Source organism: Pelodiscus sinensis, chromosome 4, assembly GCF_049634645.1.
Source record: "Pelodiscus sinensis isolate JC-2024 chromosome 4, ASM4963464v1, whole genome shotgun sequence".
Lineage (NCBI taxonomy): Eukaryota > Metazoa > Chordata > Testudines > Trionychidae > Pelodiscus > Pelodiscus sinensis.
Window position 1 is genome coordinate 122,693,375 of NC_134714.1, and position 18,233 is coordinate 122,711,607.

General features: G+C 45.9%; 1 protein-coding gene across 1 annotated transcript in view; it reads right to left on the minus strand.

Annotated features, from left to right (window-relative positions):
* LOC112547202 (solute carrier family 9 member C1) overlaps positions 1-18,233 on the minus strand; it is a 384,930-nt gene that overhangs the window by 102,431 nt on the left and 264,266 nt on the right. The window contains exon 21 of the mRNA XM_025188925.2: positions 13,039-13,137. Coding sequence (XP_025044710.1) covers positions 13,039-13,137 — 99 coding nt within the window. The remainder of the gene's footprint in view (positions 1-13,038; positions 13,138-18,233) is intronic.

Consider the following 18,233-nt stretch of genomic DNA (forward strand, 5'->3'; position numbering starts at 1 on the left):
TTGTCTTTATTTATGGCAGAGGTGAGGAACCTTTTTTGGATCAGGAGCAACTAACCCACAGAAAAATCAGACGGGGAACACACAAGTGAGAAGCAAAAAACAACCCTTCAAAACGCCCCAATCCTCAATGATGTGTAACCCCCAAGACACCTCACTTCACTGGTGCTCCAGCCCCATGGGGGGAGGAGCAGGGAGAATTGAGGTTCAAATCCTCATCCAGTCCTGCATTTCACTGGCAAGAGCCCCGATCCAACAAAGCACTAGATTTGAGTGTCTGTACCTAGTGCTGGGTGGCTGGGATAAGTTGGGTGTTCTGCGGGTGTGCCACCCACCTCACTGCACAACAGATACTCTGTTCCACCTGGCCAAGATGGTCTCAGACATTGCATTGCGGACCCTGAGACTTTTGGTCTTGGGTGATTTTAATATTCACACTTAGGCTGTCCTGTCTGGTCCAGCTTGAGACTTCATGGCCACCATGACAAACTTAGGACTCTCCCAAGAAATAACTGCCCCCACAAATGTGGCAGGTCATATGCTCCATCTAATCTTTTGGATAGAGATTTCAGCATAAGGGATGTGGTTACACAGTGAGAGACTACAGTGAGAGATTATGCCATACACTATCTAAAAAACTGAGGAACCACCTGATCAGCATCCTGTACAGCAAACAGGAAAACATCGAAAAAGAGCTCTCCAATCTGGAGTCTCTCATAAAACACCAACCTTACCCACAAATGGACTTTACTAAAATACGACAGGAGATCTACATTACACACTTCACTTCTCTGCAGAGGAAAAAGGACTGTAAGCTGTCTAAAATCCTACCTACCACATGGGGCCACAACAGTGGTACCCCTTACTCACCCAGCAATATCGTCAATCTTTCCAACTACACACTCAGCCCAGCAGAAGAGTCTGTTCTATCTCAGGGACTCTCTTCTTGCCCCACCACCCCCACTAACATGATAGAGTTCTGCAGTGATTTGGAAGCCTACTTTCGCCGTCTCTGTCTCAAGGAATACTTCCAACACAACACTGAACAGTGCACTGACACACAGATACCTTCACACCAACAGCACAAGAAGAAGAACTCCACATGGATTCCTCCTGAGGGCCGAAATGACAATCTGGACCTCTACATAGAATGCTTCTGCCGACGTGCACAGGCAGAAATTGTGGAAAAACAGCATCGCTTGCCTGGTAACCTCAGTCGTGCAGAACGCAATGCCATCCACAGCCTCCGGAACAATTCTGACATTATAATCAAAGAGGCTGTCAAAGGAGGTGCTGTTGTCATCATGAACAGGCCTGACTACCTAAAGGAGGCTGCCAGACAACTCTCCAATACCAAATTCTATAGGCCTCTTTCCTCAGATCCCACTAAGGAATACACTAAGAAACTGCATTATCTGCTCAGGACACTCCCTACACAAGCACAGGAACAAATCGACACACCCTTAGAGCCCCGACCAGGATTGTTCTATCTATTACCCAAGATCCACAAACCTGGAAATCCCAGACGCCCCATCATCTCGGGCATTGGCACTCTCACTGAAGGACTGTCTGGCTATGTAGACTCTCTACTCAGACCCTATGCCACCAGCATTCCCAGTTACCTCCGTGACACTACGGATTTCCTGAGAAAACTACAATGCATTGGTGATCTTCCAGAAAACACCATCCTGGCCACCATGGATGCAGAGGCTCTCTACACAAACATCCCACATGCAGATGGAGTACAAGCTGTCAGGAACAGTATCCCTGATGATGCCACAGCACAACGGGTGGCTGAACTCTGTGAATTTATCCTCACACACAACTATTTCAGATTTGGTGACAATATATACCTCCAGACCAGTGGCACTGCTATGGGCACTCGCATGGCCCCACAATACGCCAACATTTTTATGGCTGACCTGGAACAACGTTTCCTTAGCTCTCGTCCACTTATGCCCCTTCTCTACCTATGCTACATCGATGACATCTTCATCATCTGGACCCATGGGAAGGAGACTCTGGAAGAATTTCACCACTATTTCAACAGCTTCCACCCCACCATCAACCTCAGCATGGACCAGTCTACACGGGAGGTCCACCTCCTTGACACCACGGTGCAAATAAGTGACGTCACATCAATACCACCCTATACCGAAAACCTACTGACTGCTATGCTTACCTGCATGCCTCCAGCTTCCATCCCGGACACACCACATGATCCATTATTTACAGCCAAGCACTGAGGTACAACCGCATATGCTCCAACCCCTCAGACAGAGACCTACACCTACAAGATCTTCAACAAGCATTCTGTAAACTACGATACCCACAGGAGGAAGTGAGGAGACAGATTGACAGAGCCAGACGTGTATCCAGAAGCCTCCTGCTACGGGACAAGTCCAAGAAAGAAACCAACAGAACACCGCTGGCCATCACCAACAGTCCTCAGCTAAAACCTCTCCAACACATCATTAGTGATCTACAACCCATCCTGGACAATGATCCCTCGCTTTCACAGGCCTTGGGAGGCAGGCCAGTCCTTGCCCACAGACAACCCGCCAAGCTGAAGCATATTCTCACCAGAAACTACACACCGCACCATAATAACTCTAACTCAGGAACCAATCCATGCAACAAACCTCGGTGCCAACTCTGCCCACATATGTACACCAGTAACACCATCACAGGACCTAACCAGATCAGCCATACTGTCACTGGTTCATTCTCCTGCACATCTACTAACGTAATATATGCCATCTTGTGCCAACAATGCCCCACTGCTATATACATTGGCCAAACTGGACAGTCCCTACGTAAAAGAATCAATGGACACAAATCAGATATTAGGAATGGCAACATACAAAAACCTGTAGGAGAACACTTCAATCTCCCTAGACACACAATTGCAGATCTGGATTAAACAAAGACAGTGAATGGCTTGCTAACTACAAAAGCAGCTTCTCCTCTCTTGGAATTCACACCTCCAGATCAGCTACTAGAAGTGGGCCTCATCCTCCCTGATTGGATCCACCTTGTCATCTCCAGCCTGATTTTGGCCTGCATATTTATACCTGCCTCTGGAAATTTCCACTACATGCATCTGATGAAGGGCGTCTTTGCCCACGAAAACTTATGCTCCAACACTTCAGTTAGTCTATAAGGTGCCACAGGACTCCTTGCCGCTTTTGTAGATTCAGACTAACACGGCTACCCCCTGATACTTGACTCCCTTTGTCATGGACTGATCACTATCAGGTCAAATTTAGACTATTTTCTGATCTCCCCCTCCGCAGAGGTGGGGAACCAATTAAGATGGTCTGTCATCGGAGACTGATGGATCCAGAAAGTTTCCTGAGATCTCTGAGGGATTGTTCAACCATTAATGTCTAGTGTTCCTGTTGATGCCCTGGTCGATATATGGAACATCAAGGTATCCTGGGTGGTGGACATAATTGCTACTAAGTGCCATTTTCAGGCTAGTTGAACCAAGTTTGCCCTGTGGTTTTCTGGAGAGTTGCAGGCGGTGAAACGGTCTGTGCAATGGCTAGAGCACTGCTGGAGGAGAACTCAAACCAAGTCCAACTGACTGCGGGTTAAAGCCGAATTGTGAGCCTATTTTGTGGCAGCACTGACAGCAAAGAGTTACTTCTCCACCCACATCTGTCTGCACAGTGCTGTCTGGCAGAACTGTTTTGAGTGGTGTGGGGCCTCTTACAGCCTCATGATGAAATAGAGGAGTTTTCAACAATCCACTGTTACTTGTTTACAAAGCACTTTGCAGAGAAATTACTTGTACTCTGGCTATCATGCAAGAGGGGTACGGAATGTGTTGAGCGCAATGCCCTGTAGTTTTTCTTTGGATCAGTTTCAGCTTTTGCAGACCACGGATGTGGACAAGGTGCTTGGAGGAGCGTGACTGACCACGTGTTTGCTCGATCCCTACCCTTTGTGGCTTATTAAATCAAGCCAAGAAGGGATGACTGGTTGGATCCAAGGGTTTATTAGTGCCTCTTTTAGATCTGGGACAGTTTCTGCCACCTTGAAAGAGGCAGTGCTAAAGCCATTCCTCAAGAAGCCTTCCCTGGACCACAACGTGATATGAATAACTATTGCCCAGTTGCTAAAATGTCTTTCTTGGGCAAGGTACTTAAGCGGTGATGGCATTGCAACTCCAAGCTTTCTTGGAACAGATTATTTAGATCCATTTCAGTCTGACTTCAGGCCTGGTTTTGGAACCAAAACTGCCTTGGTTGCCCTGGTAGACAACCTACGCCAGGAGACAGACAAGAGGAGTGCTTCCTTGTTGATTCCCTTGGACCTCTCGGTGACTTTCAAAACCATCAATCATGATATCCTTCTGGAGCACCTGGTGGAGCTAGGTGTTGAAAACACTTTCTTGCAGTGGTTCTGGTCCTACCTGTCAGGATGCTTTCAGAAGGTGGAGCTTGGGGGCTGCTGCTCGACTCTGTGGCGACCATGCTACGGTGTCCCACAAAGTTCCCTCTTGTCTTCTATGTTGTTTAACATATACATGAAACCACCGGGAGAGGTCGTAAGACTTAGAGCATGGTGCCATCAATATGTAGCTGGAACCATCAATATGTGACATTGGATCCAGGTACAGTGACAATCAATGTGAACCAGTGTCTGGAGGCAGTGATGAACTGGATGTAGTTGAATAGGCTGAAGCTGAATCCAGATAAGACCAAGGTTCTGTGGATCAGGAAACCATCTGTCCGGCAATGTGGTGTGTTACCTGTAGGTAAATTGAGGCAGCCCATGGTATCTTGCTGCGAACTGACAAACTCAAATCTGAAAGTATCAGACCAAGCCTGAAAAGCATACAGTACAGCAGTTACTGTGACCTTGGTTCCCCTGGCAATCACATTCCAAAAGGGCCTCACTTTGATAAGGCCGGTACCAAACAACCAAACAACCGTGCGGGATTGTTTTTCGTTGTCTGCTTTGTTCCTAGAAAATAAGCTTGGATCCCAAAGATCATGCCAAGGCAATACCACCCCCACAGGAGACACATTATATTTCCGTCCGACAAGATGACCATCAACATGCCTTTATGTTGGCTTATTTAGCTTGTTAGAAATAACTATTTGTATTAGTGATAACATGTTAAATTGGTAATGGGCGGAGATGCTGTGTAACTGTTGTAGACCACTGGCTTATGTGAATATCTCACTTCCGCTGTTAGACCTATCAAATTACTTCTCCTCCATCCATCTGCTACCTATATAATCTAATGCATGTTTTTGTTAAGTTAGTGCTCACCGGATTAACTCCTGATGAGTACTCTACCAGCTGTGTGAACCAATAAATCCTCTGCTTGTTTTCACCTGCACCCAGTGTGTCCAAGAATTATTCCCAACATTACCTGTTCTGGATGGAGTCACACTCCCCTGAAGGAACAGGTACACAGCTTGGGAGTCTCTGGACTCTTTTTTAACATCTGAAAACCAGATTTCCTCGGTGGCCAGGAGTACTTTTGGGCAGCTTTGGCTGATCCACCAGTTGTGGCCTTCCTGAATAAGAATGACAGTGATTCATGCTCTTGTCACATCCTGATTGAAATGTGGCTGCTTGAGTTTTAACTAATACTCATTATACAGAGCACATTATGCCAGTGCTCAGGCAGCTGGACTAACTTCCTGTATGTTTCCAGGCACAATTCAAGGTCTTCATTATGACTTATAAAGCCCTAAATGGGTTTGGACTGGGGTATTTCAAGGACTGTGTCTTCCGATACAAACCTGCTCAGGGACTGAGGTCAGCTGGGGAGGCTCTGCTCCATGTTCCTCCACTTATGAAGATAAGGTTGACATCCATGCAGAGCAGGGCCTTCTCAGCCTTTGCCCCTAGTCTATGGAATTCTCTCTCCCAGGACATTTGCCTGGTGCCAATATAGGCACTGTTTTGGTGCCAGGCCAAGGCCACTCTTTTTACCCATGCTTTAAAAAAAAATTGTAAGCTGATTAGAATATTTTAAATAGAGAGGCGGGGTAAAAATATTTCAAATAAATAAATAAACTAGGTTCAGGGAAAAGCTCTTAAGCTTAGTCCATGACCACCCTAGTGGTCATGCTGGGGTATACAGAATCAAACACCAATTCGGAAAGTCATTCCATTGGGAGAGAATGGGCAAGAATATGTCTAGTTATGTCTGGTCTTATGAGGTGTGCCAACAGAGGGGAAAGCCCCAAGATCAGATCAAGGTACTTCTCCAGCCACTCATCATAATAGAGGTTCCGTTCCAGTGTGTGGCTGTGGATATTCTGGGTCATTTCTCTAAAAGGACATCCAGAGGAAAACATTATATACTGACTTTCATGGATTTTGCCACCCGATGGCCTGAAGCAGTAGCTCTAGGGAACACCACAACCAAGAGCTTGTGCCAGGCACTAACAGATACTTTTGCCAGGGTACATTCCTTACAGATTCAGGAACTAACTTCCTGGCAGGGACCATGGAACTTCTTTGGGAAATTCATGGGGTGAATCACTTGGTTGCCATTCCTGAGACAAATGGCCTGGAGGAGAAATTTAATAGAACTTTCGGAGCTATGATACACATATTTGTAAATGAACACTCGAATGAGAGCTGGTGTTGCAGCAGTTACTGTTTGCCTACAGAGCTGTACCCCATCCCAGTTTGGCATTCTCACCTGTTGAAATTGTTTATGGCTGTGAGGTTGAGTGGCCATTGCAGTTAGTGACACAGCAATGGGAGGGAGCTACCCCTTCTCCAGGAACTAACATTTTGGGCTGTAAAAACTTAAAAAAAACCCAAAAGTCTAGCAGCACCTTAAAGACTAACAAAACATGTAGATGGTATCATGAGCTTTCGTGGGCACAACCCACTTCTTAAAGGTGCTGCTAGAATATTCATTGTTTTTTAAGTTTTTCCAATTACAGGCAGTCCCCGGGTTACGTACAAGATAGGGACTGTAGGTTTGTTCTTAAGTTGAATCTGTATGTAAGTCGGAACTGGCGTCAGCTGCTGCTGAAACTGATCAGTTTCAACTGCGGCTGAATCTGGACGCCAGTTCTGACTTACATACAGATTCAACTTAAGAAACCCAGGTGTCCCCACGTCAGCTGCTGCTGAAACTGATCAGCGGCTGATTCCAGGAAGCCTGGGGCACAGCAACTCTGCCTTTGGCTTCCTGTAGTCAGCCGCTGGTCAGTTTCAGCAGCGGCTGACTTGGGGACGCCTGGGGCAGAGCAGCTGGGGTGCTGCTGGGTTGCTCCAGTAGCGTGGCTCCTCGGCGCTACTGGAGCAACTCAGCAGCACCCCAGCTGCTCTGCCCCAGGCGTCCCCAAGTCAGCCGCTGCTGAAACTGACCAGCAGTGGCTGAATCAGGACTCCTGGGGCAGAGCAGCTGGGGTGCTGCCGGGTTGGTCCGGAGCAGCGCTGCGGGACCAACCCGGCAGCCCCCAGCTGCTCTACCCCAGGGGTAGGCAAGAAAAGTCTGGTCTGCTGGGGGGGGGGCACTAGCTGCACCCCGCCCCCCCCAGCAGACCAGGGAGATGGGGGTGGGGACGCCCAAGTCCTCCACGGCTTTGCTCCGTCTCCCTGGTCTGCTGACCTGGGAGACACGGAGCAAAGACACAGAGCACGCGGGCAGCGGGACAGTCCAGGCGCGCCGTGCTGTCTCACTGCTGGCATGCTTTGAAGCTTTGCTCCCCATCTCCCTGGTCTGCTTGTCAGACCAGGGAGACGGGGAGCAAAGCCTTGGAGCACGCCCGCAGCGGGACAGCCCGGGCCCGCTTGATCTGTCCCCCTGCGGGCGTGCTCCGGGGCTTTTCTCCCCGTCTCCCTGGTCTGCAGGGAGACGGGGAGTAAAGCCTTGGAGCACGCCTGCAGCGGGACAGCCCAGGTGCGCCTGGGCTGCCCCACAGCCCCAGCCCCTCCGTGGCTTTGCAAAGCCGCGGGGGAAGCCGGTGGCGGGACAGCTCAGGCGCGCCTGGGCTGCCCGGCTGCCCGAGCCCCTCCGTGGCTTTGCTCTGCGTCTTCCTGGTCTGCAGACCAGGGAGACGCGGAGCAGCTTTTCTCGCCCCGGAGTACACGGGCGGCAGGACCGCGAGGTCCCACAGTCCGTGTCCTCCAGGGCGAGAAAAGCCGCGTTCGTAACTGCGGATCCGACATAAGTCGGATCTGCGTAAGTCAGGGACTGCCTGTATAGACTAACTCGGCTACCCTTCTGAAAATTTTGGATTGTAGTCTGTTAGGATGTATTGGTGTAATGTTCTGACAGGTCTTTTGCTTTGTCAATGATGATAACCAGAAGGCTGCATGCGTTTGTGCTCAATTATGTATACTGTGTTGACTTGTGCAATTAGTCAACACAACAGACTCCGAGAGAGACCCCCAAAGAGCACAAATCAGATAAGGATTGAAGGTGCCCAGCCAGGATTATTGTTAAGCGAAGTACAGTAATAGTTGTTAGTAGAATTTACCAAATCACTATGCATATGTACCTGTAACAATGCACACAGCTCTGTCAGCGGGAGGTCACACTGCCCCCTTGTCCGGACAAAGACTGCCCCTCCAAGACACCACCAAACAAGTTATACATCACTCCTGACGTTTCAGATTACCACCTTTTGATGCTACTTAGATACTACCCATCATCCTGTACTTCGTGGTTCAATTATAACGTCTTTATTCATCATGCTGTAGTTTTAGACCCTCTCCTGAACCTGGATTGGTATCTGTGGGGAGTGTGGGTACCAAGGTCTTTTTTAATGAGCAGGTAGTACCATCCTTTTGGAATGTGCTTTCATCTTATGACCAGTACCAATTACTATTGTACGCCTGGTCCCATTACCAATTAGTGTTTTATATTCTCAGCCCTGTTCATGCCAAGTTCTGTGAGCAGGGGCCTGCCTCATGCTCACAGTTTAGCTTTGCTTTATATTAGCCTAATTTTGTCCATTGTTAGCTAGGCCTCAGGCCTCAAACTAGCCCTGTGCTATATGGGGTTTTGTTTCAGGTCCTCTTCTTACTACATGGATTTTGTAGGGAAACTGCAAAATACTATCAGAGACTCTTTAGCCCTTGCTCAACAAAACTTCCAGAATACTCAGCAAGAACAGAAGACCTGATATGATAAACATGCCAGAGAGTGTTCCTTGAAGGTAGGTGAGCAAGTCATGGCCTTAAAGGTGCTCCTGGCCAGTAAGATGGAAGCACTGTGGGATGGACCATTCATGGTATGAGAGCGCATAGTAGAAGTTAATTATCTCATAGTATTCCCAGACCCTAACATTAAGACTAAGATATATCATGTTAATTCTCTCAAGCCCTTTTATTCCTGAGAATTCAAAGTTCTTCAGTTCATAGCCCACGAGAGAGATGATGCTGAGTGGCCTGAAGGAGCCTACTATGACGGGAAAGGCAAGCGTGGCGTCAAAGAGGTAACACTCTCCATGAGCCTAAGCCATGAGCAGCAATAGCAGATCTAGGAATTGTGCACCAGCTTTGCACCAATGTTTTCAGACACCCCAGGATGAACTGAATGGGTTTACCACTCCAATAACACAGGTGAAGCTCACGCAATCAGAGCCCATCTCTACTGGATGGCTCCTTCAGCCAAAGCTGCTACAGAGGAGGAGATCAAGGACGTATTAGAGACAGGTGTAATTCGCACCTCTGAAAGTACATGGGCCTCTTCAGTGGTCCTAATTCTGCAAATTGGATGGAGAAATCTGCTTTTGCATGGCCTACCATAAGTTAAATGCTGTAACTCGCCCAGACAATTAACCAATGCCATGCACAGATGAGCTACTGGAGAAATTGGGACACACCTAGTTAATCTCCACCCTAGACTTAACCAAGGAATACTGGCAAGTACCTCTGGATGAGTTAGCCAAGGAAAGATCAGCCTTCATTACACATGTAGGGCTGTACGAATGTAATGTTCTCACTTTCAGGCTACACAATGCTAGGAAGCATCAAACAGGCCTAAACTGGCTTGGGACATCAGGTGGGTCAAGGGACTACAGGCTAAAGTAGAAACTATCCAAAACTGGCCTGTCCCTAAGTCAAAAAACCAGGTCCAATCATTCTTAGGCTTGGCAGGATATTAAAGGTGACTTGTACCCCACTACAGTCAGACCACTGCACCATTGACAGAGTTGACAAAAACAAACAAACAAACAAACAAACAAAAAAACAACCAAATGCAGTTAAATGGACTGGGAAGTGTTAGGAAGCTTTTAAGCATCTTAAGCCTGTTCTTATGTCTGACCCTGTCCTAAGGGTGCCAGAGTGGGAAACAGCCTGGAAAGCAGGTCTAATAAGGACCTGCTATATCAAATGCTAAGGGCGCCCTCGTTGACTCTGGAATTCCTTGTAGTCATGAGGAGTGAGGAGAGTCTGCAGAAGAATTTTGCCCATTGACCTCCCGTTGCGGGGCAACCAGAGACATTTGGCTTAAGATAGGTCTACTCCAGCTACTTTATTTACACAGCTGGAGTTGCATCTCTTAAGCGGACTTTCTAGTTTAATAGACCTGCCCTTAGCTTGTGCATAAATCTGGCACTGGTCACCATATAGCAGGAGTCTGCAACCTTTCCAAAGTTGCATGCCAAGATTTAACCCTCCTGCCTTGGGCTGTGCTGCTCTATTAGGGGAGGAAGACGCTGTCTCCACCACATGCCCTGTGTACCATTTGAGTCAATTCAAACCTTTCCACAGATCACAAGTTGCTAATGGAAACTCAGTGTTAATTACACAATTACACCTGAGACATTTTGCTAGTGCTGCAGCTGGGGAGAATGGGTTAATTTAAATTATTAAACAGATTAAGCGTTTTAACTTTCTTGTGTTAGTTTATCAAACTTCATTTTAAATAAAGGAAAATATTATGTCAAATACAAAAGATTTCAATGTTTTCTTTATTTATGGCAGGGGTGGGGAATCTTTTTGGAGTCGGGGTCACTGACCCATAGAAAAATCAGTTGGGGACCACTCAAATGAGAAGCAAAAAACTCCTCCCAAAATCCCCAACCCTATTGATGTGGCCCCCAGCTGAAACACTTCACTATTCTGGCACTCCAGCCCCCATGGGGTGAAGGGAAATGATAGGGAGGACTGAGGTTCAGGGCTTCCCATATGACAGATTTACTTTTCTGGGGTTCCAGAGTTAGTGGATTTTGTGGACCCTCTTAGGCTCTGGGGTTGGAACAAAAATGAGGGATTCAATGTGCGGGACAGGGCTGCCAGCAAGTGGGATAGGGATGGGAGCACAGGATCTAAGTGAGAGGTGAGGGGCAGTAGGAGGTGAGAAAGGTAGGGTCGGGAAGGGAGTTTGGCAGCAGGAGAGAGTGTGGAAAGAGGGTACAAGAGGAAGTTTGGGGGTGGGATTGGAGGAATAATGCAGAAAAGGTGAGAGGATAAGAATGCTGCCAAATAGCTAGTTGGGGAGGGAGGCAAAAAAGCGGGGAGTAAAGGAAAGTGCAGCTTCCACAAAGTAAAACTGTATCTCCCCCTTACATCTTCCCTATGCTCCAGCCTTGCTCCCCTCAGCCCCATGATCCCCTCGCCTGATCCCTTGCATCACCCCATGTCCCTCAGTGCAACCCCTGCCCCCTCCCTCCCGCTCCCCCCCACAGCCCTGTGCCCCAGCGTATTCACTGGCAGGGCAGTGGTGCTGGGACTCTTAGCCCCCTAGGAGCAGCACTAGGGTGAGGAGAGGCGGGCAGGGGACAGAGTTTCTTCCCTGCCCAGCCCAGCCCTTTGGCTGCAGGCTATGGCTCCAGGGTTGGGGCAGGAAGAGCCCGGGGCTGCTCAGGCCTGTTTCCAGCCTGGTCAGGCACAGCGAGGCACCGGAGAATGGTCTCTCCCCTCTGCACAGAACCTGAGGGGAGCAGCATGGTGTCAGCCGCCTAGCCCTGGCTCTGCAGAGCATTCCTAGCCCCGCCAACTCCCAAAGCAGGATGCAGCCCCAGGAATGCATGTGTGTGCCTCTCTCGCCTACTTTCCCCAGCGGGAAGCTGGAGCTGGTGCTTCCTGCTGGGGGAGGGAGGCAGGCGAGGCACACGGAGTCCCAGCATGAGCTCCCTGCTGTGTGGGAGGAAGGGGCAGGACTGAGCTCCCACCCTGTGTGCCAATAAAAATGGGCTCATATGCCACTTGTGGCACATGTACCAGGGGTTGCCAACCCTTGCCATATAGGAATCATTTTTTAAAATGTATTTTTAAGCAGCCTATTGAGACTTCTGCCAAAGAATCTGCAAAAGTCTCCAATATTTCTTTAGAATGAGAAAATGCTTAACATAAAACTCTCTTGGTGAGAGGATAGAACATATTCTTTTATTTGCAAAAAATTGTGGAGGCAACTTCTGCCTTACTAAATTCTCATGAGAAGGCTCCCTGATAAAGGAGGTGGAGCTGAGAGGATATCATAATGACATACTAAAGGAGATAGCCCTTCTTTGTAATTTTAAGAACACCGTGTTACAAATTGAATTAAAAAAAAATCATGATACTTACATACAATGTTTAGAAGCTACAGAAATTCTAGAGGATGTTTTATGTTTGTTCATTTGGTCAGATCTTAAGATTTTGGCTGTAGGAGAGCTTCTAAACCCTCAGGTAGAAAGCAGTATACCCCTTAGAAGAGTGCTCCTTACCCAAGAACAGTTAATACTAACTTATCAGTAAGCAGAAAAACCCTTACGTCTGGAAGGAAATAGTAACAAACTCACTGAGATCAGCATTTGTAAGATTTTTTCCCCCATCTGCTGACAATAGGAATTTTGCATACAGAACCTATTGCCTCTTTATTATCCTTCCATGTCCATATGTACTGAAGTGCACGGCTTCAGCAAGACAAACTGTTATTAATTATTCCAGAGTTCACATGACAGGTGAGCAATTCCAAGATCTAGGAAGACAACTTAATTAAGGTGTACTTTGAAAATTTTCAAATAGCGTTTAAAAGGATAACACCCAGCATTTTATTTCCCTTGAGACTACCAATGTAAATTTCACAATACATTTTGAACAGTAAATATATTGTACCTTTGTCATTCCAGAAATAATTAGATGAATTCCTTGTGGCATTTCATGTTCCTCACATATAACATCTCCATAGTCATAGCAAAGGAGCCTTGCTTTTTTCTAAAAATCACAAGCAGATTCATTGTAGGTTTAAATGAAACAGTACAGAACGTATGGAACTTACTACACTTATGAGCATTCAGTAACTAAACAAACATAATGGTAATAGATGTTTAGATTTCATTGGAATTTTGCAGAGCAGAAGGGTTTTTTCAAACAATCATAAAACTAACAATGTAGACTAATATTGTACTTACATTTATTGTATTTCCATTGCTACTTCCCAGAAAAGTAATGTCAGAGGCCAAAATATAATAAAAATTTCCTTTACGAAAGTAATGACAGAGACCAAAACATGATAAATATTGATTGCGATTATTTAAAGAAAGGAGGTAGTTATATTCTAAAATAATTTTCTTAAACATAGGAACCCCAAAAAATTCAACACTTATTTTTATTATGCTTTAACATTGCTAGGATTTATATAAGGCACGACAATACTTAAAGTGTAACATCTCTCATTAAGATAACCCTATTTTCGAAGTCAAGAGGCTACTTTTCTATGGTTATTTTTAGGGTCACAGGATACTCATATGAAAGGAAAAAGTCTATTTTTATTTCAAATGCATGATGGTATTGCTACTGCCAGTTTCCAATGCAATAGCAACTAATAAATATTTTTCAGAGTAGAAGTTTTTTTCAAAGCAAATCAGAACACTGAATGAGTTTATTCTGAAAGACGGAACAAATGTCAGACAAAAAATAGCTTTGACAGCATCTACATTCATTCAATTTTTCTTTTCACTCCAAATCCTATTTTTCATATTAAGCACTTGTTATTCCACTAAACTGTAATTTCTGATAATCACACAACAAATTGTATTTGGCATAGCATTTGAACATTTTGAAATTATAAATAAACAAATTTTCTGATTAAATGAAAAACTGGAAGACTTCAGGTTGTATGAAAGATATTCTTGGGACACTGGGGCTTCATGACTGTCCTCATTAACTCAGATTGCATGACCACCTTATTTTTTACATTTTCATAAGACTTTATATTTTTTAGACAGTACTTGTGAATGCTGAATGGGTGTTTTTGGCACTTTTCTGGCATACTCAGCTCAGAAGCAGATGATGTGATCTACACTGTTTACTTCCGTCCAGACAGGGAATCTTGAGAAGTGTGCTGCTTACCCGGAGCTAGAATTCAGGATGTTACTGAAAGTCTTCTGAGACTGATCAAACCTTAAGACAGCTACCCATTCCTACTTCTCCATGTAGAAACTAACGATACTGCCAAAAATGACCTTGAGCGGGTCACTGCAGATTATGTAGTGCTGGTAAGAAGGATCAAGAAATTTGAGGTGCAAACGGTGTTCTTGTCCATCCTCCCTCTTGAAGGACAAGGTCCAGGTAGTGATCATTGAATTTTGGAAGTAAATGCATAGTTGCATTGATAGTGTCGGAGAAAAGGCTTTAGATTTTTCGACCATGGGATGCTGTTCTGGGCACAAGGATTGCTAGAAAGAGAAGGGATCCACCTAATGAAGAGAGGAAAGAGCATCTTCTCAGGCAGGGTTACAATCATAGTGAGGAGAGCTTTAAACTAGGATCGTCGGGAGATGATGACCTAACCCCTGAGGTAAGTTGGGAAGTGGGATACTGGGAAGAAATACAAGGAGGAAGGTGCAACAGAGGAGGACCCCTGATTCATGTGGAGAAGGCTGGGCAATCAGCTAGTTACCTAAGGTATCTGTACATGAATGCAAGAAGCCTGGGAAATAAGTAAGAAGAATTAGAACTCCTGGCACAGTCCACGAACTATGATTTGATTGGAATAATGGAGACTTGGTGGGATGACTCACATTAATGGAGAACTGTCATAGAAGGGTATAAACTGTTCAGGAAAAACAGGCAGGGTAGAAAAAGAGGAGGAGTTGCACTGTATATAAGACAGCAGTATAATTGCTCCACTATATAGAGGGAGAAAAACCTGTTGAGAGTCTTTAGGTTAAGTTTAGAAGCAGGAGCAACAGAGGTAATGTCATATTTGGTGTCTGCTATAGACCACCATATGAGGTGGATGAGGCAGACGAGGCTTTCTTTAGACAACTAACAGAAGCTTCCAGATCATAGGCCCTGGTTCTCATGGGGGACTTTAATCACCCTGACATCTGTTTGGAGACCAAAACTGCAGTAATCAGACAATCGAGGAAGTTATTGGAGAATGTAGGGAACAACTTCCTTGTGCACGTGCTGAAGGCACCAATCAGGGGCCATGCGCAGCAAGACATGATGTTCACAATCAAGGAAGAATTAGTTGGGGAAGTAGATGTGGTGGCAAACTGGGAAGCAGTGATCATGAGATGGTTGATTTCAGGGTCCTGAACAAAGGAGATCAGCAAAATACAGACCCTGGATTTGAGAAAAGCAGACTGACTTCCTCAGGCTACTGATGGGCAGGACCCCTAGTGTGCTAACATGAATGGGAAAGGAGTCCAGGAGTGCTGGCAGTATTTTAAAGAAGTCTTATTTAAACCATCCCGATGTGCAGTAAGAAAAGCAAATATGGTAGGCGACCAGCTTGGCTTAACAGTGAAATCCTTGGAGAGCTTAAACACAAAAAAAGAAGCTTACAAGAATTGGAAATTTGGACAGATAACTATGGAGGAGAATAAATATATTGCTTATGATCAATAAAGGGAAGAAGGACAATCCAGAAAACTATAACCGGTCAGCCTCACCTCAGTCTCCAGAAAAATCAGGGGCTGTGTCTACACTGGCACCCTTTTCCGGAAAAGGGATGCTAATGAGACACTTCGGAATTGCAAATTCCGCGGGGGATTTAAATATCTCCCGCGGCATTTGCATGAACATGGCTGCCGCTTTTTTCCGGCTCGGGGTTTTGCCAGTCTAGACAGGATCTTGCAGAAAATAAGCCCCTTTCCAGAAGATCCCTTATTCCTACTGTAGGAAAACCCCGAACTGGAAAAAAGCGGCAGCCATGTTCATGCAAATGCCGCAGGGGATATTTAAATCCCCCGCAGAATTTGCAATTCCGAAGTGTCTCATTACCATCCCTTTTCCGGAAAAGGGTGCCAGTGTAGACACAACCATGGAGGGAATCCTCAAGGAATTCATTTTGAAGCACTTGGAAGAGAGGAATGTGATCAGGAATAATCAACATGGATACACCAAGGGCAAGTCATGCCTGACCAACCTGATTGCCTTCGATGACAAAGTAACTGGCTCTGTGGACAAGGGGAAGGCAGTTGATATGATATACCTTAACTTTAACAAAGCTTTTGATATGGTCTCCCACATAATTCTTGCCAGCAAGTAAAGGAAGTATGGATTGGATAAATGGACTGTAAGGTAGACAGAAAGTTGGTTAGATTGTTGGGCTCAACGGGTAGTGATCAATGGCTTGTTGTCTGGTTGGTGGTCGGTATCAAGCAGAGTATCCCAAGTGTTGGTTCTAGGGCCAGTTTTGTTCAACATCTTTACTAATGACCTAGCTGAGGGGATGGATTGCATCCCCAGCAAGTTTGCAGATAACACTGGGGGAGAGGTAGATACACTGGAGGGCAGGGATAGGATTCAGAGTAACCTAGACAAATTGGAAGATTGGGCCAAAAGAAATATGATGAGGTTCAACAAGGACAAGTGCAGAGTCCTGCATTTGGGACAGAAGAATCCCAAGCACCGTTACAGGCTGGGGACTGACTAGTTACGCAGTAATTTGGCCAAAAAAGAGCTGGGGATTACAGTGGATGAGAAACTGGATATAAGTCAACAGTGTACATTTTCATCCAAGAAGGCTAATGGCATATCAGGGTGCATTAGAAGGAACATTGCCAGCAGAAATGATTGTTTCCCTTTATTCGGCACTGGTGAGGCCATATGTGGAGTACTGTGTCCAACTCTGGGGGCCCCCCATTACAGAAAGGATGTGGACACACTGGAGACGGTCCAGTGGAGGCCAACGAAAATTATTAGGGGGCTGGAGCACATGACTTTTGAGGAGAGGCTGACAGTTTTGAGCTTGTTTAATCTGCAGAAAAGAGTGAGGTGGGATTTAATAGCAGCCTTTAACTACCAAAGAGGATGGAGATGAGGCTGTTCTCAGTAGTGACAGACTGCAAAATGAGGAGCAATGGTCTCAAGTTGCAGTGGGGGAGGTCTAGGTTGGATATTAGGAAAAACTATTTCACTAGGAGGGTGGTTTGGGTTACCCTAGGGAGGTGGTAGAATCTCCACCCCTAGAGATTTTTAAGTCCTGGTTTGACAAAGCCCTGTCTGGGATGATTTAGTTAGGGTTGGTCTTGCTTTGTGCAGGGGATTGGACCGATGACCTCCTGAGGTCTCTTCCAGCCCTTAAATTCTATGATTCTACAAATAAAAGTAAAAGAAAGTGTGGACCAAAAGAAATGGACTGTCATATGAAACTTTCCATTTTAATCCTGAGATGGTCTTGTCCCAAGAGTTCCTTGCTAACTCTATCAGAAACGATAATAAAATGAAAGCAGATGTACGGGGTCTCTTGGTGAGTATAGTCGATAAACACAGGGTGGAATGTCAGCTCATCGGGATGCTCATGGAAAGGGACTGACTGATAAGAGCCCTGCATGGATACAAAGTTGGTATATGCATCTGCATCAATAATCCATGGATATTTGCATTCCCATGTGTGGATATGCATACCTACGGATATAAAGAGGTTATCTGAAAATTTGCAGGGTTCTAAATACAAAATTTAGGAAGTGGGAGGAAGTCCCTAAATCACAAAGCCCCAGCAAGGGGAAACTGATATCCTTGGTAGGTCACAGTACAAAGCCCAAGAATACAGATCCTCAGTCAGAAATTAAGAGCAGAAGGAGGGATGAAGGAGACATCCAGCCCACGCCCCTTAACAGAGGAGAAAGACCCAACAGAGCATCCAGCATGGCAACTCCCAGGAGAAGAGATCCAGGTCCCACTTACCATGTCTGAGGAACCTGGGCCCTGGAAATAGGGATCAATCCCAAACCTCTGCAGGAATGGTAAGAAAGGAAAAGAACAGGGGACATACCCCAGGGTGCAAATGGTGTGAGGATGAAGAAGTTGCACACCTTTTATAGTAATGATGGTTTTTCAAAATGTGAGTCCCTATG